At 34.6% G+C, this 25387-nt stretch overlaps 1 protein-coding gene across 12 annotated transcripts in view; it reads right to left on the bottom strand.

Annotated features, from left to right (window-relative positions):
- RBMS3 (RNA binding motif single stranded interacting protein 3) overlaps window positions 1-25387 on the bottom strand; it is a 743496-nt gene that overhangs the window by 106701 nt on the left and 611408 nt on the right. For 8 of the 12 annotated variants that reach the window (XM_008009337.3, XM_008009341.3, XM_008009338.3 and 5 more), the window contains 2 exons: window positions 17751-17847; window positions 15451-15501 (listed from right to left, as the gene is read on the bottom strand). In XM_008009337.3, the coding sequence (XP_008007528.2) occupies window positions 15451-15501; window positions 17751-17847 (148 nt within the window). The remainder of the gene's footprint in view (window positions 1-15450; window positions 15502-17750; window positions 17848-25387) is intronic. The other 4 variants (XM_008009343.3, XM_073023660.1, XM_073023658.1 and 1 more) reach the window with 1 other exon arrangement.

The raw sequence follows: 25387 nt of genomic DNA, 5'->3' as shown, positions 1-25387 counted from the left end.
TGTGTGCATGTGTCTTTATAGCAGCATGATTTCTAATCCTTTGGTATACACCCAGTAATGGGATGACTGGGTCAAATGGTATTTCTAGTTCTAGATCCTTGAGGGATTGCCACACTGTCTTCCACAATGGTTGAACTAGTTTACAGTCCCACCAACAGTGTAAAAGTATTCCTATTTCTCCACATCCTCTCCAGCACCTGGTGTTTCCTGACTTTTTAATGATTGTCATTCTAACTGGCATGAGATGGTATCTCATTGTGGTTTTGATTTGCATTTCTCTGATGGCCAGTGATGATGAGCATTTTTTCATGTGTCTGTTGGCTGCATAAATGTCTTGGAAGAAAGACAATTTAATAAAAATAAAAAAGTTTTCCTGAAATGTTATGCAAAATGGAACTGAAACAGCTTTTCATGGATATACAGGACAATTTCTGAAACCTTTACATCAACTGCTAGACCTCATTGGGAGCTCCTAAGATTTCTTCTAATTTGAAGTATCTATCTCTATTTCCTAACTTATCACTGTGGTCAGTTCCCTAAGAGGAAACATCAGTGCATATACATTTGATTAATTCAAAAAGACATATGTAATACAATACATAATTAGCCATAACATTATAGGTATAAGAAAAAGCATAATTGGGTTGTTAAACAACCTTGTTTATAAGGGGCATATGCAAGCATTTAATTTAGTACATATAAGACCAGTAAATTTAAGGTAACCTCATATGCACAATATTTTACATTTTTAAGTCTAAGAGCTATTGCATAGATCAAGTATGGTAATTACTATGAAAAGTAAGCAAATTGCTAGAAATCTCATCTGTTCTCTCCAACTGGAATAAATGACTCATGAGTCTATTACTACCCTTCTTGGGTGGCAAACCTGTATTTCGAGGTACATATTGAAAATCTTTATCTGGCCTTGAAAAGTCAACATGCCCGAAAGGAACTACATATCCCTGATCCTGAACTTATGCCTTCTTTTACGCATCCTAATTCAGTTTAATGACACCACTTTCTACCTAGCCACCTAGGCTAAAATTTCCTAGAGTCAGTTTTGACCCATGCATCCACCATATTCTCTTCCTTTCTAAATAATACCACAAATCTCAACAGTGTTCAGTCTTTAAATGTAACTCTGAATAACCTCATATAAACACACATTTGTATTACATGTATATATCAGTCTTTTGGTTAAAGAATATCTATAATGGAGGTCAGCTTTCAGCATATATGGACAGTAATGTATATGTAGTATCCATCAATCATTCATCAGTTCATGCCATGTATAATATAAGCTCTTCCTTGAAATAAATTTCATATATGCATCTCAGAAAGTTAGGTTATTTTGAAGTGTGATATACAAATCTGAGTATTTAGACATGTATCATGTAACACAAACTTGGAAGCATAATGATTTTTCAGTATTGATTGAAAATACTTAGAGATACAAGACAAAGAAGATAAAAGCCTTTATTGGAAAGTAAAATTGATTTTTAATATACAACATTGTTATGCAGAAATGGTTCTAATGTGTATTGATTAAGAACCTTTTAAGGACAACTCTTTGATAAAAGGTTTCTCTTCTCAATAGAATTTTTAAGGTTATTATTCAGAACCCAAGCTGACAATTAGCTTGATTTTCTCTGTGCTAAATAAGAAAATAAAGCCAAGAACACAGTGTTCTTTTTAACATAGATGAGGACTAATCCTCTTTCTTGGAATTTGCTTTCAGTTTTCTCACCTTGTTTCTCCTATTTCTCCTCAATTATGTGCAATGAATTTACACTTATGTTAAGTGATATAAAAAGGAACAAGTACCACTCTAATTTGTAAAATATTATACATAAACAGTGTGATGCCAACTGAACTATTTGTATGTCTTCCTAGGTCAGCAGAAAGATGTTTTCTGTGCTGATGATGTAGTTTTTCTGTCACTTCTCAAGTGCAGATTTCAGAGTCAGCTGAACATATTGAGTAATTACTGTAAGATAGAGTGGTTTGATATCAGCTTTATCTGATGCTGAATCATCAATTTATGCAGACACTTTTAAATTCTCATGGTCCACATCAAATAGTTCTATTCTATCAGTTCCATTTGCTACCATGGAGTACATTTTACACCTGACTCATCTTGGCAAGTGCATCAGAGTCTAGTACTGCTAAAAGCATGAGTACTTTATGAGCCACCTAGTGATGATAGCCAAGAAGTCTTATGTCTGCTCTCAATATTTTAGGTGAAATTTGCCTCTCAAGCACCCAACAGCACAGAACTACTAGATCCCAGTTGTGTACATGGTTGGGCTCCTGTGAGAGCTTTGAAGACATTTATTAAGGAAAATTCTGGCACAAACTAAACAATCTTGCCATCTTTTCCATGAGAGGTAAAATAGCCTGTACCTAGATGGTACTATAAATCAGATGGTATCAATGTAATAACATCCTGACTCAGACTAAATAAATTTAAACACCAAAAAAGCCACATGTCAGCCAATTGCATTTACTGAGTCATTCTTATATCACGATAGGTCATAAGAAACTTACATACCTGAAGAATATTAATTTAGTTGCCCTATACATTTCTTCACAAAATTGAAAGTTAACATGTGCTTGGCTTTTATTGAGAGTTCATAGAAGAAATGTCTACAGGAAAATGTTTCTGTCTACAGATGTAACTGCCAATGAAGACATTACACTGAATAACACAGTTGTTTCAGCTGACATAAACAAATCTGCAACTGAAAAGGAATTAGAATACCACATTATGAACATAAGAGAACTTTTCCTAAATTGTTTTTAACAAATCTACTTACTGGCAATGACAAGATTTACTGATCAAACTTACAAAGGCAAACTTAATATTAGCATCATTTTCCCTAGTAAGTTGGGTTTGGTTTCAGAGAAGATGCACGTCTTTAATTCCCACAGAAACCTTTGTTAGTATCCTTGTCTAACAGCACCTGGAAGCTTGTGTCTTAATATTTGCCAATGCAAAAAGAGTCTATAAAGTGTAACCTATTCTCAAATATTGATTTAGAACAAAATAAAAAGGGAGAAATATTGTGAACTATATGGAATAAACTCTCAAATAATAAAATTATACTGTAGTTGGGAAAGAAGAACTAGTTGCATGTCCCAGGATATCTATTACCTATATTCTTTCTGTCTGACCACCCATCCATCCATCTATCCACACATCCCTGCATCCATCCTTCCCTCCATCCATTCATCCACCACCTATCCACCCATTCTTTCTATCTATCTATCTATCTATCTATCTATCTATCTATCTATCTATCATGTATGTATTTCTCTATTTTACTATCATGTGAATATAACCTGGTGAACTTGCTTTACTTGTATGATTAATAAATTATCTCTGAAAATTATTCCCAAAGAAGAAATTTTTAAAATGTCCCAGTCTAAGACGGCATCAATGGAAAAGGCCTCCCAAAGTAATTTCATCGCATGGAAAAAAGAAACTCATGTAGACATATAAGTTCCAGTATTTTTTTTCTTAGAGTCTCTATCATCTTACTTTATTGTTTGAATAACTTAGCAATGAAGCATTTGTTGACAGTCAAATGATGAGACACTAAGCATTCTTGGGGGTTCTGAGGAGAGTAGCAATCTCACTTTCACCTGGGGTATTCAGAGAATTAGAACTAATTAGCCTTGTGCAGAGGCTATAATGATTACTTTATGATACCCAAGTAATATCAATAACATTCCCTGCATATTACACTCAACTCTGAGTAGAGAGCTTGTGAAAGGGCACATTGGATATTGGTGAGGAGACTTTGCCAAGAGATGCAAGCAGATCTCTAGGAGAAGATGCCATGTTTAATGGAATATAGGACAACAGCCCTAATTCATGAATAAGTGATACTTTCTGTGGCAGAACTGTTGAAGGGCACACAAATGTTATGCATATGCCCCTGTGTTAGAGGCACCTGGTAGCCTGTAAAAATACCTTGCTTTCTCTTAGATGTTCACCAGCTGCAGCACATGGTGGATAGGACCAAAACCATGCCTACAATCTACTGTTCACTTTGATCAGAGCACCCTTCCTTCCTGACACCCAACACTTGCTGGTCTAAAAAATTCCTCTTTATTTTTCAAAACCAAGTTAAGGAGTTACCTCCTCTGTGAAGCCTTCTTCTTATTCCTCTACTCCCTCCACAATGAGTAACTTCCTCCTCTTTACTGCTTATAGACTTGTACATACCTTAATTGTTAACTGTAGATGAACATATTAGAATTATTTGTTTTCTGACAGAGAGTCTTATTGGGAGGGAAACCAATTGTTCGAAAACAGGGAGAAAAATGTAACTTTAATTCCTATCTTTGGTAAGTTTCTTCTTAGGCAGTAGAAAAGTTTAAAAGCACTTTACTTGTATTTGTGTTATCATTTTGAAAAATATAACTCTAAACTGCATAATTCTTTAAGGAAACCTGATTAATCCATACACACCATACACAAACACACACACAAAAATTATATACATGTACCTATACATATATATATGTATATGTATAGTTTTTCCCTTTCCATTAACTACTTCCCTCCCTTGTACACCCTAATTGGTTGACCTATGAAACTCAAGCCTCAAGCTAATCAACACCATTAACCATGATCCTAAATTGCAGACATAGCACCTAGGTAGAAATGACTAGGTTCTCTAGAACTTACCTAGCGAAGTCAAAATTCAGAGTAAAATAAAGTATCCCAATGACATACCGAGCAGTAAGAAATCAAAAATAGTATCTTTTGATATTTGAGAATACTCTCAATATTTGAACCCATTTATGATCATCTATTTAATGAATACCCAAATACTTCACATAACTGTTACAAGTTTTAAATATATTTGGACATTTTGTTTCAATGTGCGATGAAAGAACAAACAGTTCCATGGACTATCTGTACTCTCATCCTAAATCCTTCAGTGATTTCCATGAGTAGTTCCTGTTACCCTGGTAACATTTATAAAATAAATGATTTACCCTACCTCTATATGATTGTGTTGCCCTGGTAACTTGCTGTTTTCTAGAAAGTCTGACAGGGACTTTATTTTAGCTGCATATTTTCTTTTTTTAGGAAATAAGAATTTAATAGATTGGATATTTAACATTATTTCTATTTGAATTATATTTAATATGTTAAATAACTATTAAGGAGGTAATGTCATCTACATCTTTATGAAGGAACTGGCAAAGCAGTGATACTCTGCTTTACTAATGATGAAGTAATGAAGAAATTCTAAATACTATCCAAGGACACATTGGAGATCATGTATGATTGAAATTTTGCTTCTTAGCAGCTGTCAGTTGTGTCATGTCAAGAATGCTGTGCCTGTCGTTCTAAAAAGTAATACATTGTATATTGAGCTATTCTTTCATTTTAAAGGTTGTTAGTAAAATAACATAAAACCACATGCAGAAAGATAAGTCACATGCACACATACCACACACATGCACCCGTATACTCCCATAGTAACAGAGCTAGAATACTTCAGTTGGGGCTATTTTTATGTTACTGGGTATGGAAACAGTGGCCATCTATTAATAGATGCATCCCTATGTACTCTGGAGATGTGTTGGTGCCTAGCACTTGGCAGCTTCCAACCACCGTATCTGAGAATTTAAAAAATGTATTAAAGCATATTTTTGTATTTCAAAAGATTCTAGACTCACCACTGCCCCTAGACACTCCTGTGCTTAGGATGCAGGGATCTCAGACAGCAGGAAGCTTTCAGGAACTTTACTTGGAAGATAAACATTACCTCCAAAATTATTTAGGAATACAAAATGACTTTATATACAAAGACTTTGCATAATGGCATTTCATAACGTGGCAGAATTTATTTTTTTCTATTTATAATTGATTCATACATTACTCCACTGCATATTATTACTTTTACACACACATCAGTGACATAACTTACTCTTTCTGTTTTACATTTTTCAAAGTAAACCTAAATTCTAAACAATAGTACTGGGATTGTTAAGCTAATAAAAAATGTGTAGGAAAGTCTGCCAGATTTGACTGCATGAAAGTTGTACTTCAATACGTAGCAATTTAACTTTCCAAAAAATAGTTCCCTCATTCTCTAATATAAACATTTCACTTACGGCAGGCTATTTGCCTCCCACTGTAGTCCCCTTTGAAATAATTTGAGACTCTCCTCCCATACTTTTTGTGGATTATTTTCACTTAAGATATTCTCCTTTTTACATTTTAGCCCCACAAACATCACCCATCCTTTAAGGTCATGTTTCTGTCATTGTTCTTCCCTGTTCTTAACTGTTCACAGAGGCTTCTTCATTTTTAAGGTTACATAATTACCAAAATTTTGACAAATTTTCAACTGTACCTTTTAATTAAATTATCCTGAGCATATAATGTTTTTCTACAATTATATTGCAAGTTTTGAGGACAAATTATTTCTTGTTTTCTCTCCTCCATTTCCAACAATATCTAGAAAAAATCATACACATATTTGATGCTCAAGAATATTTGTTTTTATTATTTGTTGATTATTTTTTCATTGAACCCAAGTTTCTCAATTTTATATGATGAGGAGTCAAGGATTGGTATAGCTAGGGCATGAGGGGAAGAAAGACTGAATCAAGTGAGTATGTGAGGAAAACAGTCCTCAAGTTTTATGACAATGAAGGGCATTAAAAATTCTATACATTCTTAAAAATTACAAATTATTGATTTACAACTTGCTCATACCTAACAATTCCTTATTAAGCAGTTGGCAACTGATTATTTTTACTTGTACTATGTTTAACTTAAGAACTATATGACCTATGATCTAAATATCAACAACTAGTCATGGAGCAAAAGATAATGCTAATTTTGTTAAGACCATGGCATTTCACAATCCAATTGACTTGGTCATTCAACTACATGACTATCAACTATGCAACAATCAGATAGAGTTCTTCATGATCATACATGGTATTAACACACACCTCTTTTTTTTTTATTTTTATTTTTTTATTTTGAGACAGGGTCTTGTTCTGTTGCTCAGGCTGGAGTATGGTGGTGTGATCTTGGCTTACTGTAGCCTTGAGCTTCTGGCCTCAAACAATCCTCCCACCTCAACGTCCCAAGTAGCTGGGACTAAAGGCATGCACCACCATGCCTGGCTAATTTTTTGTATTTTTTGCAGAGACAGGGTTTTGCCATGTTGCCCAAGTTGGTCTCAAACTCCTGAGCTCAAGCAATCTACCTGCCTTGGCCTCTCCAAGTGCTGGGGTTACAGTCTTGAGTCATCGCACCGGGCCAATCTTAACAAATTCTTAAATAGATTATAAAGTTTTAGTCTCCTGAGAACATGTCTGACTGGAGTAATAGATTATTTTTTTAAACTGGATTTGGTAAACTCTCTTTCCTAAAACTAAGATAGTCTTGTGTATGAAGATTTTATAATCTTCAAAAAGAGATTTTTTCAATGCTACTTAAAATTTTTCTGTAACTAGAGAAAAAGGAATTATTCCAAATTAACTTTATGAAGGCTTTATTAATTGAATATTCAAACCTGACAAAAATGGCTTACTAATTTTATTAATAAAAACTGATGCCAAAATAATAAACTATTAACAAGTATAATCCAGAAGTATATTTTAAAGAGGGATATATCATAACTAAATGAAGTTGATGGCAGAATGATTCTACCTTAGGAAAATATTAAAAATTATAATACAATTAATTACAAATATATTAATACAATAAAATTGGCAAAAGGAAAATAATATCGATAGTTTCAAAAAAAAAACTTTGATTAAGTTCAACATCTATACCTGAATTAAAAAATAATTCATAGTGGCATTTCCATTATGATAAGAAATAAGTCAAAGGATACATTCCAAAGCCATTTGGCTGGAAAATGAATTATGAAATATAAATATTTAAAATCAGGTACAAAATTATATTATTTTTGATGACCTGGAAAAGCTGAGAATGAGTTAAATATTCTATTGAAAGCAACGAAGGAATTCAGAAAGATAGCGGGTTATAAAAATGGTTTCATATATGAGATAGAAGAAAAGGATAAACAGCATCATGAAGACTCAACCAAACATTTCACAAGAGTGGGATACATGGTAGGTCAGCTAACCATGAACGGGAAGGGGAAAAAGACTGCCAGATTAAAAGAGCCTTAAATGACCCAATAACCAAATATAATATGTGGTCACTGATTGCTTCCTGGATTGGGTAAACCAGTATAAATAACATTTTTGCTCAATTGGGAAAATTTGATTAGAGATAATAAAAAATTTCTCAACTGAGAAAAATGGAAAATATTCACTGAAAATAGCACATATTGTGTGATATCCTTTGACTGATATCATTGTGGTAAATAGTATATACACATACATGTGATATATATATAAAGGGTATATTGTGAGCATGTGTGTTTGTAGATGTAGATAAGTTGGTAGATATTGATATAAATACAGAAAAACATCTGGAAACATATAACATTAGATATTAACTGCAGTAATCTTTCCATAAGAGGAAATGGGTATTTTATATGCATATTTTAACTTACGTATATATTCTAAATTTCAGCAATACTTTTGAACAATTAATAGATTTTTTAAATTAAATGATTAAATGAATAAAACTAATATGTACATTTTTATACAGCAAAGTGATCAATGAGAAAATATATTAAATTTTTATAATTACCATGCTGAAGAATATTTATTTCATGTGTTAGAAAATTTACACATTAGAAATAAGTTTTGTGTCCTCATGAATGGATTAATGTTGCCATGGAATTAGATTTGTGGGAATAGCTTTGTTATAAAAGGAAGCTCGCTCTGGCTCTCTTGTTTTTGCCTTCTTGCCAGGTGATGTCTTCTGCTATGTTATGACATAACAAGATGGCCCTCACTGGCTGCCTATGTCAAGGTCTTGGACTTTCCATCCTCCAGAATTGTGAGCTATATAAACTTATTTTCTTTATAAATTACACAGTCCGTGTTATTTTGTTATAGCCACAGCAAAAAACGAAGACATATAATAACAAAAATACTAAGATGCCAAAGAAAACATTAAACAATGTCTAGAACATATATGGAGGAAACCTGATACTCTATGAAGTGATCCAAAATACATAAAAGAATTCTTGGGTAGATGAAAAGTTCTTTTTCTTGTATAGAAAAATTCAGTGTTGTAAATATGTCATATTCTTAAATTTCTCATGAGTCAATATATAATTTGAAATTTTAGTACATTTTTAACTTGATACAATGCATTAAAGTTCATCTGAAAATGTAAAGGAGCTAGAAAAATGTTTGAGAAATAATTTAAAAAAAATTGTGGACATGTCCTATCAGTTTATAAGGCAAGCTTCCCCAATATGCAGCCCACTGGCTGCATGCAGCCCACAACAGCTTTGAATGTGACCCCACACACTCAAATTAAAATATTATAAGATTTGTTTTATTTTATTTTATATTTTAGCTCAACAGGTATCATTAGTGTTAGTGTATTTTACGTGTGGCCTAAGACAATTTTTCTTCCACTGTGGTCCAGGGAAGCCAAAATATTGGACACTCCTGATTAAGGTATTGTAAGTTATAGTAATCAAAATAGAGTAATGGTAAAAATAAACAGATAAGCAGGACAGAATAGAGTCTGGAAACAGACCCAAAGATAAAAAGATTTTATTATGTGATAAATATTGGCATAAAATTTATATCAGAGGAGGAAATACAGATGGCTTATTTGGTAAAATGTGTTATGTAATTGGTTATACATTTGGGGGAAAAAAACATGAAACTTTGGATCTTAATCTCATCTCATGCTATAAAAGAAACTTCAAAAGACACAACATTTTTAAGCAAAAATTACTATAAACACAGTAAGAAAACATATGGCATTTTAAATCTATAGTAATTAAGGTATTTTATATGGTATACAGATGCTCTAAAGCAGGGGTCGTCAAAATGTAGTCTGTGGGTCAAATGTGGCCATACCTATTTCTGTAAATAAAGTTTTATTGGAACTCAAGCCACACCCATTAATTATGTATTGTCTATGGATGCTTTCACAATAAACCATAGAATTGAGTAGGGGTGACACAGACCATATAGCTCAGAAAACAGAAAATATTTACTGTTTGGCTTTTTACAGAAAAAGTTTGCTGACCCTTGTTCTAAAAGAAAGACTGATACATTTGAATACATAAATACTAAAAATCTGCATGGCAAATATTATACAATTAAAATTTAAACTGAGAAAATATTTAAACTATCTATGACACTGTAAACTTACTAATTGTAATGAGATCTTTTATAAATAAGAAAAGATCAATACCTCAAAAGAAAACTAAGCAAAGCAAACCAACTTGAAGTTCAGAAATAAAGAAAATAAAATCAGTCAATAAGCATGTGAAAATCAACTCAACTCAGAGGATTCAGAAATGAAAGTAAAATATCAGTGAGACATTTACCACATTAACAAAATATCTAAAACTTGAGATCACCTGCTTTTAACTGAAGTTGTGGAGAAAAAGAAACTGCTATCTAAAATGCAGTTTGACAATAATATATATCTAATTTTAAAATGTAAATATCTTTTGTGTCAGCAACTTATCCGATAGATGTTTTCTCACTAGGGCGTAATATTACAGTCTTGAGTTTTCAAGAAATTACACCTTTTGGTGCATCTATACAATAGTGGATAATGGAGCTGTTATCAAAATTGATATAGATCTATATGAGACTCACATTTATTGACATCCAGATCATTTTATTATTGAGGAAAAATAAAGCAAATTGTAATACAATATTTGTAGAATAATATTGTTTCTATATTAAAAATACTCATTTACACACATGCAAATATATACTTTCATATGCATATAAAATTGACTGGATAGAAATACTTGATTTTGTTGACAAGGTTTATTTCTGGAGAATAGAAATGATGAATGAAGGGATCCTAGGAAGAAAATCTTTTATACTCTATACACTTCTTTTGAATTATAAGCCTTGCATTTCATTGTTTAAAGTTATTTTACTAAAGTCGCCTGAGATTATATTTAAAAAATTACTGTAAAATTTTGAAGTTATATTTAACAATAGCAAAGCCAGGACTATTTTCTACAGTAATTAGGGCAAATTTGGTGATAACGCCTTCTCAAAACACACACCTACAAATTTGAAGGACACAACTCTAAAACTAGCCCTTAGGCCTTACATGTTTAAGGGCAAAGAATGACCAAATTAAGTATTCTGGGGTTTCTTAAATAGTCTGGTTGTAGAGAAGCAGTTTATATTTGCTCTTTAGCTGAAAAATCAGGGTTTATTAATCATAACAATTACAAATTTTTTATTTGCTTGCAACTTTTTTTGCCATTTGTTGCCATGGCAACAAATCATGTATTGATTCAATAAGGGCATCTTGCATTTCTTAGAATACTGTAATTAGATAACCAATTTGTAATTAAGTCAAAATGAAAACTGACCTTTCTCCTTGAGATGATATAACACTAATCATATCAAGAACAGAAGATTTATGCTTCAAATGAACTTAAAGTTTAAGAAAGTGGAACGCTGCTTCCTCTTGAAAACTATCATCTTTTCTCCTTGTCAGTAATACAGACATAACAAAATATCCAATGTATTGGAACACAGGAATTTCAATTGTGTATTCATATGACATTCCAATGTAACATACTGCTCTGTAGAGTAGATATTTGGTGCAATCCATCAACTATTAAAATTCTGTCAGTGCAGTGGTGAGATTTCAGCATGCAGTACAGACGTCTGCACTGAGAAGCAGAAACAAATAACCAACTACATTGACAAAGTCAGCATTTTTACTTATCAGCAAAAAGGGAATTCCTAATTTAGTCTAACAGTGCTGTCTTCTCAGAGTCTGTTCAGGTGAACAACAAAAGGCAAACAGAAATGCTCTTGCTTCCCTACATGGGGTGTGACAGCTTTCCAGGAGATCCAATAAGTTCCCAGGATCCAATGAAAGAAATCTCTTTTCTTTCCAAAACACCAGAATTATAATCCATCCTAGGAGATGTCTATCCTTTCTTCTCAGAGTATTTTTTTCTAAATCTACAAGCACATTACTTAGAAAATTAAATGTCCAAAGAAACAAACTTAAATGGCAAACTGTAGAAATGATATGCTTATGTTTTCTGTTCTTCTTTCATGCCTCTACTGTTCCCTTTCGTTCTCTGTGCTATTTCATTTCTCTCTTACCAATTGTTACCCCTCCAGTGTACATATTCATCCTCCCTAGCAAAGAGATCAAGGACATTGTGCTCTATTTTAGAACTTTAAGGAAGCGCTGTTTTCAAATACAAACCAGATCGAGACATTAGAGCCCTTCAAGTCAAGCCTGAGAGAGAACCCAAAGGGCTTCTAGCCTAGGCAATACATCTTCAACTCAGGAGTCAGTATACATGCTTGGTGATAGGGGAGGTATATTCCTGTACAATAAAACCTCATGCATGAAATTATCATAAAGTGAGGAAAGAGAAAATGTGATAGAGAAGAAAACTTGCAAGCAAATTGGAATTATGGGCAATATATTTGAGACATAGATTTTGACACCTTGAATTTATTTGTAAAGTAGTCTACAGTTACTGAAAAAATGAGATTCTCAATGGGCATTTTTTTTTTTTAAGTTTTAGGTGTTGAATCTTTAGAAAGTAAGTGAAATAAGTACGAATGTAAGCAATTTGTCTTGTTTATAGCCACAGAGTCTCTCTCCACCAAACTCATTAGCAAACTAAGGTAATTAGCACTATGAATGTGGTAGAAGTAGATGATTCTCAACAAAGTTGCTTATTTTTAACTTTCTGCTTATAACAGCACTCATTTGATAAAATTGGGATAATTTAAAGCATAATGAGAAGTTTACTAATATAATTAAATAATAATTTATTGAGTGCTCTTTATCAGAAATTATTTTAAGAGCTTTAATGCCTTATGTCATTTAATGAACAAAACATAATTCTTTATGTATTATTATGTTCATGTTACACATGAGAAAACTGCGTCTCAGAAAGTTTACGTAAATAACTCAGTACTCCCTTGCTAAGAAAGGTTTCCTATCCTAATGAGCTCAAACAAGAATCCATGCTGTTAATCGTCAAGTTCCTCATTAATTCTTCTCAGATTCAGATTTTTTGATTTGTAGTCTAAGATAGCTTAAATATTTTTATATTTTAGTATCATAGGGTGATTTACCCTCACTTTGATGATAAAATTAAAGCCAGTAGGGTAAAGTTACTTATGTAATATGGACAGCCAACAAGATTATTACAGGGCAATGATTGATGGTACAAACTCTGTGTTTCCATGACAGTGTTTAGCCCTTTTCTCCATCTAAAAGATAGCAAAGTGGTGGGTGGCCCAGTCACTTCTATTTTTCCAGGAATCCACCCCAGCCATAAACCTAGTGGCCTAAGCTCAAGCATGATGCATAATCTAGTCATGGGAAGAGATATGATATCAGCTCTGAGTAGTAGCCACAGCAAGGAAAATTTAAAGGGACAAATTAAAGTACACACACATGCACACACACACTAATAATACACGCACAGAAATAATACATGCAAACATGAGGCTGAAGCTGTACTGGGGTGCAAAAGGAGGTATTTGAAAAACTTTGTAAAAGTCTTGAGTGACAGCTGAAATAAAGTCCCATACAACCATCTTCCCTGCCCCTAATAGATCTAGAAGTACTGAAGAATCTTACATAGTTTGATATCTGGTAAAATATTCAGATTTTGCCAGATGTGCACTCATTTTGGCCACAAAGAGATGATATGAAAACTCAGTAAGAGGGCTAAGTTAGCATTAGTGCTTTATGGATGAACACATTTTTTAGAAGGTGGTTGTTTCCTTCCAGAAAGTTTCCTCTTGAGAACTTGGCAGCACTTCTTTCCTTCTCCTCTGTTGGCTTAGTCTTTGCTATCCTATGTATTGCTTTGGCAGCACATACTGAATTTTACCTTATGACTTGGACAGAAAAGTGTAGCCTGGATTTGTTGCATATTGGTATGATTTATAGAACATAGACTAGATGAACTCAGAAAGCCCTCAAGGTGTGTAAATAATGGTAAATAAAGGGCTTTGCAAAATATGGTACAAAGTTCTGCTGTGGTAAACTACATATATTTTATTCTTTAAATAAAAAACCATCAAAATGTTTGGAGCAACATGAAAAGTTTCTTATTTAAAAAAATAAAACGGACACAGGTGAAATATGAAAGCCAGATTCTCTAATTTTTTGAGTCCAGGAAATGAATGCCTGTGTGTTTAGCTCCCTGGTCTTTACTATATACTAACTTATTTACATTTATCTTCTAAAGGGGTTAAAATTCAGCACTGCTTCTTCCTTGTATAATGAACATGTGCAATAATAATGAGGACAATGATAATAATAATGCACAGCATGTATACTTTTTTACATTGTCTTTACATATGATCTCTCATTTGATCCTCACAAAAGCACTATAAGGTATATAGTGTCAGAAAAGGAAACAAATGCACAGAGAGCATGCCCAGAAGATTCACCAGAGACCTTGTCACACAACTTCCAGTCTAGGGCTCTTTCTCCTGCCTCACACTCTCATGAGTGTGTTGCTTTTGAAATCTCTATCTCACACTTCTATAGAGCTAGAAAACCTGGAAGACCTAGGCAAAGATAAATGCAATCATTAGCCTTCAGTCTAAATTCTAATGTACTACGTCATGCTTTTCACTTGGAATTGATGTAATATTGTGCCATAAAATAGGAAATCTAGCAAGTAGAAAATAGAGTTTGAATATTTTGCAGAGAGAAAATTTCCACTAAAGAAAAAGAGAACTGCTATAGTTAATTAACATGAAAATATTTACACTCCTTGCCATCTATCTATATAACTTCATCTATTAGCAGACAACTACCTTCATATTTGAAATATATTGCTTCAAGTCAAAATTTGTCTATGATACTCCAAATTGTCCCTAAAGCATATCAGACTGTGGCCAAAGAGAGAAAAGCATATCAGAAAGAGAAGGGAAACAAAGAGTTTCCTTGTAGAATAAATTTAACTGTCCGGAGTTCTGAGTTCCTACATAAAGCAGAAATTCCTCATGCATAAGAAATGGTAGACTCAACTTGAATGGTTGATTGCTATTTCCTCTAATAAAGTTTCCACGCACTCTCTCTCTCTCACTCTCTTGCTTTTTCACCCTCACTTTTTATCTAATTCTATGTCTATGTCGATCTCTAGCTATCTATCGTACATGCTTTTGTAGAATTTCAGGAACAGCTTTTTATCTGGAGAATATGGCTGCCTGAAAGAGTTACATAATATAACAAAAGCTTTACCCCAAAGCTTCTATGCATTCCAAAAGCTTGTACTTGGATAATAGAAATATTAGCCTCAGGTGACTGAGAACACTTACTGTTGGTTGCATAACGTATGGCGGATGAGGCATCCATGAAGTACTCTGGACCTATGCATCAAACAGCATTTATTAGCACAAAGCAATCATAGAGAGAACTTGGTTCTTGTGTTCAGTGGAGTCACACTAGGTCATAAGAAAGTGGAGTCCACCTGACTTTACAGTTAATTCGTGCTCAAAACCAAGGATAAAAAGGTAATTCTTGGACTTGATTAAATTGGTCACTGAAACAAGGTAAAAGGTAAAGCAACTTCCTATATCAATGGAGCTGACTTCAGTGCCCACATGGCCCAGGCTGGGTCTTGGAGCATAATTTGAGGTTGACGTTGAAGGCTAAAGTTTTAGGAGGCCTCAGAGATCATTTGAAGATCAGCTCTCAGGGATGTCATGGCAAGTAATGAAGGAAGCAAGAGTTGACTGCTAAGACTTTCTCTTTTTCTGTCATCTGTTGTAACTTCGAATGCTCAAGTGATCCCATTTTAGAAATATGTCCAAGTGGTAAAAGTTGTGGTAAGAGCTAAAGAGATAAACCAAAAATTTGGGGCAATTATTTTGGTTTAACCCAAGTTAAACACATTTGTAATTATTTTCTCTCCTGGTAATTGGTATAACAAATAAAAATGAGATGTTAGCCAGCCAACTATTCTTAAATGTGCCACGTGTCAGCCAAATGAAAAAGTCAGCCCATATAAGCTGAATGTCACATGGAGAACTCAGAAGATTTTTTTTTTTTTGTATACTCACACACACAGAATTGCCAAAACACTTTGGACTGAAAAAACCTGGTGAAAGGTGAGAATCAACAACATAGATCATTGCTGTAATCTCTTCCTTTGAGAAAAGGGAGCTAGAGTTAAATTCTACTTATGAGCCCTCCCAAGTAAAATCACTTTTCAGTGAATATTTTATTCATGTCACCAAAGTGCTCTACACTGTGGCTTAATGGGTGGTCTTGGCTGGAACAGAGGCCACGATTAGGAAAAAAAAAAAAAAAAAAAAAAGGAAACACACACACACAGACACACACGCACACGCACACGCACATTACAACCAGGCAGGCCTGCAGGAAGAACAAAAACTGAACAGCACCTGCACATAGCCTCATGGGTCCCAAGGAAAGGCAATTAAGAAATCAGCCATTCAGAGACCCTCTAATGTAATTCAAATGAAAAATCTATTCCATTTGCCCACGGATATGTTTCAAGAATCTGAGTGCAGAAAAAGAAAGAAAATGATCTGCTTCAGGGGGAATCAGTTAAGGAAAAGTGCACATAGTCTTAAGTTTGATTCTCTGACAGCTGGGATATCCTGAAATGAAGTATATAGTGACTGAACAAGGCAAAACTTCACTGAATTAGTAGCAGTCAGCAGCATTACAGTTTTACCCATTATATAACATCCACCCCCACCAGCTGCAAAATTCAAGAAGCACATGCATACACACGCTTGCATTCTCTCTTTCTCCCTCCAAACTTTTAAGAAATGACAGTAGACACTTTCTACATGCAGCATATATACAGGCATTTTCTAATTAGAATTGGAAGAGCTGTTTGAAGAACAATATTAGGTAGAGAGGAGATTAATATCACATACATAATAACTTAGAGGAATAAGATAAACAATATTGTTTGAGGGAGAAATGTGACTATTTTAATCCACCTATATACTTGGAATTAACTGGCTATACTATCTAGTTGATGACACACATTGAGTCTCAGACTTTCCAGCATTTCAACATGCTGAACCTCTGAGGTCTCTTTTGATCTCTCTGGAACTGAGAATGAAATAACAGCAGGGAATAGGAACAACTTTTTACCACTTTGATAATTTCTTCTGTTTCTTGGGAAGTAGGATTTAACATCTATCTATGGAGCTTTACCAGGACAACCATGACAAAATGAGATGACAGTGACAAAATATCCTGGAGTGAGTGAAGGAATTGCTAGAAATGTGCTTTTAGAAAAGACACAATAGGGAACACGAACAACCAAAATAACAGACAACAAATAAAATAATTTCCCAGTGGTGAGAGAGCTGTATTAAGGTTGGTTGGAAAGTAGCATAATCATGAAAACTCAGCAGGAAGAATGAAAAGCATAGTGGATTTTATTATCCAGTGAATTGATGCAAACAGGCTCTTGAAAGTATAGACTAACTCATAACTTGAGTATTATTACATTAAGATGTGATTAAAGTGTATGAGAAATGTTTTCTTTTCATTCTACTGTGTCCTTTTTGCCTCTAAATAGTGTATTACTGCAAGAAAGATATCTCCTAAGGTTCAGGTAAATCGGACATACCTGGTATGTGGAGACAGGGGAAGCAGCAATGAATGGCGTGATAGATGTCTGTGGAATCATGCGGTTGGTTGCAATACTGTACGGTGAAGAATAAAATCTGCAAACAGAAAACAAAAAAAAGAAGATTCACGAAGTTGCTACATGCCTGGCCTCTAATCAAATGCTCTCAAGTACCTATGGGAAAGACATATTTCCACCCGCATGTTTTTCCACCAGCCATTAACAGGAATGTCCAGATTTACACTATTTGAATCCACTAAGAGAAATCAGTAGCTCTGAATGAAATGACTTGGAGTCATCTTATAAAATTAGCTGCACAAAATCTTCCCTATGCCAGGTAAGTTTAATACTGTCTCCAGCCAGCAGGAGGAGAAAAGCTGAGTGTTGTTTAAAAAGCTTTGAAAGAAAGTCAGAATGAAAGCACCAAGCTTTACAAAAGTGACTGATGTTACAGATACAGGAACTGCATCTGTGTCTTCAGTCAGGAAATAAAGACCAGTTCCTAGAAAGTTATGGATATTTTGTGTTAGGCATAGGTCCATGCCCTCATGCAGAAAATACTTTCTCCATGAAAAGAGAAGCAACAGGACAATTTGAATTGAGGTTGGAATAGGAATGCTTTCCGGATTATGTCAAGGCACTGGCAGACACTGAAGACTATATGATATGCTCCTATAGACTCTGTAAAATCATTGAATGTTCTAGTACTCCAGAGCCCTTCACTGAACGATTGTAGAATGCTACAAGATCAGGAATTCACAAATCAGAGGAGGGATGATTCTTCTGGAGACCTACTAAAGGATAGCTTTTGGATATGAAAATCAGTGAAATGTCCATTTCTGCCATACTATACTGTCGAGTCCATGAGTTATCGAATGCTCAAATCCTTCAGCAGAATTTTAAATTTTGTTTCCCCCGGGTCTTACTGGTAAGTGAAAGGCTAGAGTGACCAGCCACAGAACAGACAAAACCAGGTTGCCTGAGATGGAGTATGTCAGCGATGTGAGGATAGGTTGGAAAAATGCATGTGAGAAATAATGGTATAATTCTTTCACTTTATTGTACTTTCAGCAAAACTCAATTAGTATGGTTTATTTTTTTAATAGTATGACTGAGCTTGGAATCTGTGAGACAAAGATTTCATCCAACCTCAGGGGTCACTGATTTTTAAATAGAGATTTTCATGAGTTGCCTTTCTAAGAAAGGATCCCACGAGACTCCCATTAAATATGGGAGGACTTGAATTCAAGGTTGTCAGGTTTCAAGGAATAAATTCTTTAAGCTTATTTTGTATAAAAGTCTTCAAGCAAAGATACAGTCTTAAATGTACTTAAATTATAGTCTTAAATGTACTTTAACTCTTAAAAATGATTTGATAAGATCATACTCTTTTGGGTAAAAAAAATAGTGTAGATGAAAAAAATTATCCCATCATACATTACATTCTTACTATCCATACTCACCAGACCCATAAATTTATAGTTGTGATGTTTAAAAGAAGCCACTGACTATACACCTGATAGAATGACAAAAAGAGATAATGCAAAGTTTTTTGTTTTTAAAGACAATACTAACAGCTGACAAGGATGCAGAGAAAGTGGAATTCTCATTCAATGTTACTGGGAAAGCAAAACATTACACCCATTTTGGAAAACAGCTTTGCAGTTTCTTTTAAAACTGAACATACACATTCCCTATGGCCCAGCTGTCCCGTTTCTCCATACTAACCAAAATTAAATAAAAATTTTGTTTATGGAAAAACTTTAATCCAAATGTTTATAGAGACTATTCATGCTTGTCCCAAACTGGAAACAACCCAAATGTCCTTCCTCTGAATTAATAATCAAATTATGGCACATCCATACAATGGAACACAACTTAGCAATAAAAGGAAAATAACTACTGAAACATTCACCGTGAGGAATCTCAAGTAAATTTTGCTAAATGGAAGAAGTCAGACTCAAAGGGGTATATACTATGTGATTTCATTTATATCACACTAGGGAAAAGGCAAAAATATAGAGGGGTGGAGGAAGGGGTTGATTCCAAATGAGCACGAGGGAATTTGAGGAGGGGAGATACCTGTTCTACATCTTGATTGTGGTGGCGGTTACATGATTGTATGTATTTGTCAGAATCATAGAACTGTACACTAAAGAGAGTGAATATACTGTATGTAAATTATATCTAATAAATCTGAATTTTTAAAAAAGATAATTACTATGTAAGAAAACACTCATCTTTTCATTTAAAAAAATTATTCAACATTTACTATATCTAACAAAGATGGGTAAGATTGTAAAATATCCCTCTGAGTTTCTTTATTTAGTCACTTAAATTGTACCATATTTAGGTATTAATCAGCCTAAAGCTCTCCATAGACTTTCCATTGCCATGAAAACAAATGTTCAGTCCTTGCACTGGCTAGCACAATCAGGCTATTGCCTACTTCTCTGATATTGTTTTCTTAGCCTTTTCTCCGTAGCTGACTAGGATTCAACCAAACTACTTTCTGTCCTGTGATCTCATCATTCTCACTGTCGTCTCTACACTGAACTTGCAGTTCTTTCTACCTAAAATGCTCGCTTCTTCAACGTTTTATAAGGCTGCCTCTTTTTCATTTCTGGTCTCACTCCACTGTCCCTTTTTCAGAGAGGATTATAGCTAAATTAGCAAATGCCATGTCTACCCCAATTGTTTTCTATCCCTTTCTCCTGATTTATTTGTATAGTTCTCTTATCACTATCTGAAGTGGTAATTTAAAAAATTCTTTTTATGTATTATGGACTGAATGTTTGTGATCCCCTAAATTTACATACTGAAGCTCTAACTCCTTCTGTGGCTGTATTTGAAGATGGGGTGTCTAAGGAAGTAATTGGGGTTAAATGAGGAGATAAGGGTGGAGCCTTAATGAAATAGGATTAATGTTCTTTTAAGAGGATACATAAGACAGCTCACTCAGGCTCTGTCACATGCACACACTGAGGAAAGGCCATGTAAGGACATAACAAGCCCCAGGAGTTTGAGACCAGTCTGAGCAACATGGTGAGACCCCATCTCTACAAAAATACAAAAATTAGTTGGGCATGGTGGTGCATATCTGTATTCCCTTCTACTTGGGAGGTGAAGTGGGAAGATAATTTAAGTTCAGAAGATCGAAGCTGCAGTGAGCCGTGATTGTGCTATTGCACTCCAGCCTGGACAAGAGTGAGACCTTTTCTCAAAAAACAAACAAACAAACAAAAAAGATGGCAGCCATCTACAATCCAGGGGAAGAGAGTCCTTACCAGAATCAGCTACACTGATCTTGAATTTCTACCATTCAGAACTGAGGAAAGATAATTTTTTATTGTTTAAGCCACCAAATCAATCAAGCCACTTTGTTATGGCAGCCTGAACTGACAAATACAATGTATTGACTATTTCTCATTCTAGAATGTCAGGTCCAAGGGGGCTGAGTATATATCAGTATCGTTGCCTAGAACAGAGCCTGGGAGATAGTAGATACTTGATAACTCTACGTTGAATGAATGAATAAATGCAGAGCAGTTTGTGGAATTCGGCAGTGATTACCATACAGGAAGAGCAAAGCCATGGTGGCGGGACCATAGAAGAAGGGTCCCTGAAAGAGGTAGGAAGCTGAGGAATGACAGCCCGGAGAAGATGGTCCAACATCACATATTAAATGCTAAGAGGAAGCCTAAATAATGTACCTACTTTCTAAGCATGCGGGGCATTAGAAACTAGAAAAAACAAACAAACAAACAAAAAACAGTCCTTTTCTATGAAAATCATGGTTTGCATTTGAAAATTCTTCTAGGTCTTCTCTTTGACGATCTTATTTGTGAGGCACTGAACAGTATTTGAGGCTCATAATGACATGTGAGGCATCCAAGGCCACTCAACAAACAGCCCTCCTCATGCGCCGTGCAGTGGTTTAACTTCTGGTAGAAATCCAGGTTCAGCCTCTTGTACGGACAAAGCAAACCACACATTACATTTTAGCGTGGCTGGTCTATTTTGTAAAATGCGCCAATTGGAGTATTAAAAATGGAACCAATAAAGATTGGATTGACAGGCAAAGTTTACAGGAAAATCTATGGGGAAAACAGAGAACAGAAACATAAAGAAAGCAGCCAAGTAAATTGATACTAGCAAAAGGAACCCTTGGGGGGAAATTTAATGCATTTTTGTTCTATCTGCTCTAATCCTATCCATCAAACAAGAATTACATTTCATACTTCCCAGCAAATTCCAATACTGCCACTCAACTCAGAGAGTCATTTAGAACTGAAAATGTTCTGGGAAGAATGGACTCGGCATACCGTCTTGATCTCCTAATTCTAGTATTCTGAAATAAGCTCTTCTCAAGTCCAAATATACACCCTGTTTAAACCATGACAAGAGAGGCTACCATTGCATTGGAGGCTTAGAGGTACCATAGCTAAAGAAAATACACAAGGCCAGACCCCAAGGAGGGAACTACAGAATGTGTTTCCAAATCTCTTAGCTTTTTCTCAGTCCCTGCCATGGTCAGGGTTTGAAAACATTTTCACACAGGCATCACATTAACAAAAAATAAAAATAAATAAATACTTCAAGCAGAGATGTCATGCTATTGGGGAACTTCCTAGGCAGAATAACAAAATGAGGTAATTCAAAACATGTGAATTAATGTTTTTGTATTTGGTAATATATGTACTATTCATTACGCCTTGCAAATGTTACAGAAAATGGGAATGAGTTGTTTAACAAGTTATTTTCCTGGTAAAAGTTTACTTCTTCATGAAGATTCACATGGCATTATGTATATACCAAGTGCCTCTTTTACACTTAATCCACTGGTTCTAAGCTACAGGTGATTTTGCTCTCCAGCAGACATTTGGCAATGTCTGGAGACATTTTTTTGTTGTCACAACTGGAGCAGAGTGGGGAGCTACTGGCATCTAGTGGGTAAAGGCCTGGGATGCTGCTGAACATGCTACAATGCATAGAACAGCTCCTACGGCAAACATTTTCTAGTCCCGAATGGCAGTAACATCAAGATTGCGATACCCTGCTTAAGCACATGAGCTAGTTACTTCTGGGGAGGTTTCTGTTACATGAGCAAAATATTAAATACCAAAGTGGATAAGAGACGTAAACTAAGTATGATCCACGGAAGTCTAAGCTAGCCTTTGAAAAACTTAATATTTTCAAGGAATGCAAAGAATTACTTGGTTCTTTGGCATTAAAGGCAAGTGTCCTCCTGAAATCCAGAAAATGCAAATCTAGGTCACTAATAGGACATTATTTTGCCTGCAGAAAAGTCATCTTCAGGGGATTTGGCAGTCAGTAGCAATATGGTAAAATCTTACTTCACTGACAATAAAAATAACATGAATATCAATAACCCCAGGGTAGAATTTTTTTTTTTTTAACTGTACAAAAAACAAATCCTATTTATGCATTGAAATAAACAGCACTGGCTTGTGTTTCATGTCCACAGGCAATATTGTTAGGGCTGGAACCATGAACACTATCCTCAGGGTAACACAATAGTACAAGATTAATAAGTTATTGGTCATTTTTATTGTCATACCAATGTATACTTCACATTAGATTCCTTTCCTAGTATAATAAGATAAGGTTTCTATATTGCTTAATGCCTATATAAAGCAGCCAGCAAAGCAATGCTATAGAAAACATTCTTTTTCACATCTCCCCCAAGAATATATTTTATTCAAATAAAACAATCCAAGAGGCTTTTACACAGCAGCTCTCAATGAAAAGGGCACAGGAAAGATGAGATTTTGAATATGGGAGGGAATATTTCCCACCTCCCCTGTTCATCTTTGAAAGGATGGAATTTCATATTGGATTGTTAAAAGAGTAATAGGACAATAGTGAAAACAAATTACAGAGTTTTACCAGATAGCTCTAAGAGAATGGACATTTTTATTCTTGTAAGTTAGCCTATAGTAAAAAGTGCTAAGATTTTTACTTTTCTGTTGTGACTCAGACACTTCTTCACTCTACCCTTCAGAGTCCTAGATAAAAGTGATATTGATCTAATTTTTTAAGTGATAACTTGGATAGATTCAGGCAGATGACGGAACTGACATTTTCTACTGCCAAAAATGCAAACAGCACAGATTCACCATGGTGTAGTTATGAAATGTTTGTTCTTCCTTAGCTAACAATCAAGCTAACTTCGGGAGTCTTTATTTCAGTTTCATGTTTCTGTATTAATGTGAAGGCTATGAGATTCAGGCCATGTAACTCTTTACATAATTTAACCTACTAGCTACAACTCAGACACATACTTGCTTAAGATACTCAAAAATTCCTATGGCTTAGTTTACAGCTACAGCATTCCATAGGATCACAAAATACATCGGTCAGCTAGGATGTGGCACCTCTCCAAGAGGAAAAGCTCATGTCAGTGCACTATGAAGAAGCCTTCCCAATTCCTCTTCAGAACACAATTGCCTTTCCTGCACGGTCCTATGGAAATAATTTGCTTTTTCTTTTTGAAAAAATATAAAAAGGCAAGCAGTAAAAGACAAGTTTCCCTCTCACCCTATTTCCCACTACTCTGTTGGCCCTTCCCAGATAATCACCATCATGCTTTCTTGTGTACTCCTTCAGAAATATTTTATACATACAAAAGTTAATATAGACATATATCTTATAGTACTTTGTGGTTTAATCATAATAGTTTTGCATTCTATCTGATAGTAGACTTGTATATATGTCCATTATTCCTAATATGATGTGAACATTTTCTTTTTTCTAATTTTAAACTGTACTATAGATAGAAAGTTGAAAAAAATATGTGTTAAGCTTATTGAACTCAAGTGAATCAGCATTAAGCAATGTTGAACAATATTAACTGGATTGGAGTAAGTTTCAACTACATCTTTGGATACCCTGTGTTCTATGTAAAATGGGACCAGACTCTTCTCTACAGTAATATTTACCTTTCTGTTAAGTTACTTATCTCTAAGTTAGATTTGCTGGCTAAATTGAATACAGCAATAGGAATGAGGAATAATACACTTTATTATGGACACTTATGTTAGGCTCCTTGGTATGCTAAGTAAGTTGTTTAAATCAGCTTCCACACCTCTAAGAGGCATGTCCCAATGTAAACTCAAGAAACAGTATGTTGAGAAAATATTTGTGTGACATCTCACATGCATAGAGATGGTTGTTCTACTGGTGTCCTACTATTGGGAATGTTACCATATAAAGGTAATGAAACCAAAGATGAGCAAAACCCTTTAAAAATAATTGCTATAAAGAAGTATCAAATAAATAAGATTAATTAGCTACAATTCTCCTATTTCTTTAATTTCTGAATTAAACTTTCTATCTTCTTATTGCCGACAACACAATGGATAGTCCAAGGCTTTCGAAATTCCATTCTTCACTCAAGACAGAGAAACTCATAGGCAGTTTGGCTGCTTTGGGTGCAACTAGAGGTAATATTTTAGGAGAATTAGGTTAAGATGTTACATGGGGACAGACTGACTTGATGGCTGGGGAGGAGGATGGTTTCCCTGAGGTCAACTTGCTGGAGCCAAGCAGATGTCATCTGTCACATTTCCTAGTCCTGATTTAGCATTCACAATACTGAGTTAAACAGTCTATGA

The sequence above is a fragment of the Chlorocebus sabaeus genome, chromosome 15 (genome assembly GCF_047675955.1).
Source record: "Chlorocebus sabaeus isolate Y175 chromosome 15, mChlSab1.0.hap1, whole genome shotgun sequence".
Taxonomy (NCBI): Eukaryota; Metazoa; Chordata; class Mammalia; order Primates; family Cercopithecidae; genus Chlorocebus; species Chlorocebus sabaeus.
Note: the sequence above shows the minus strand (reverse complement) of the source record. Positions and strands in the feature narration are given on the sequence as shown.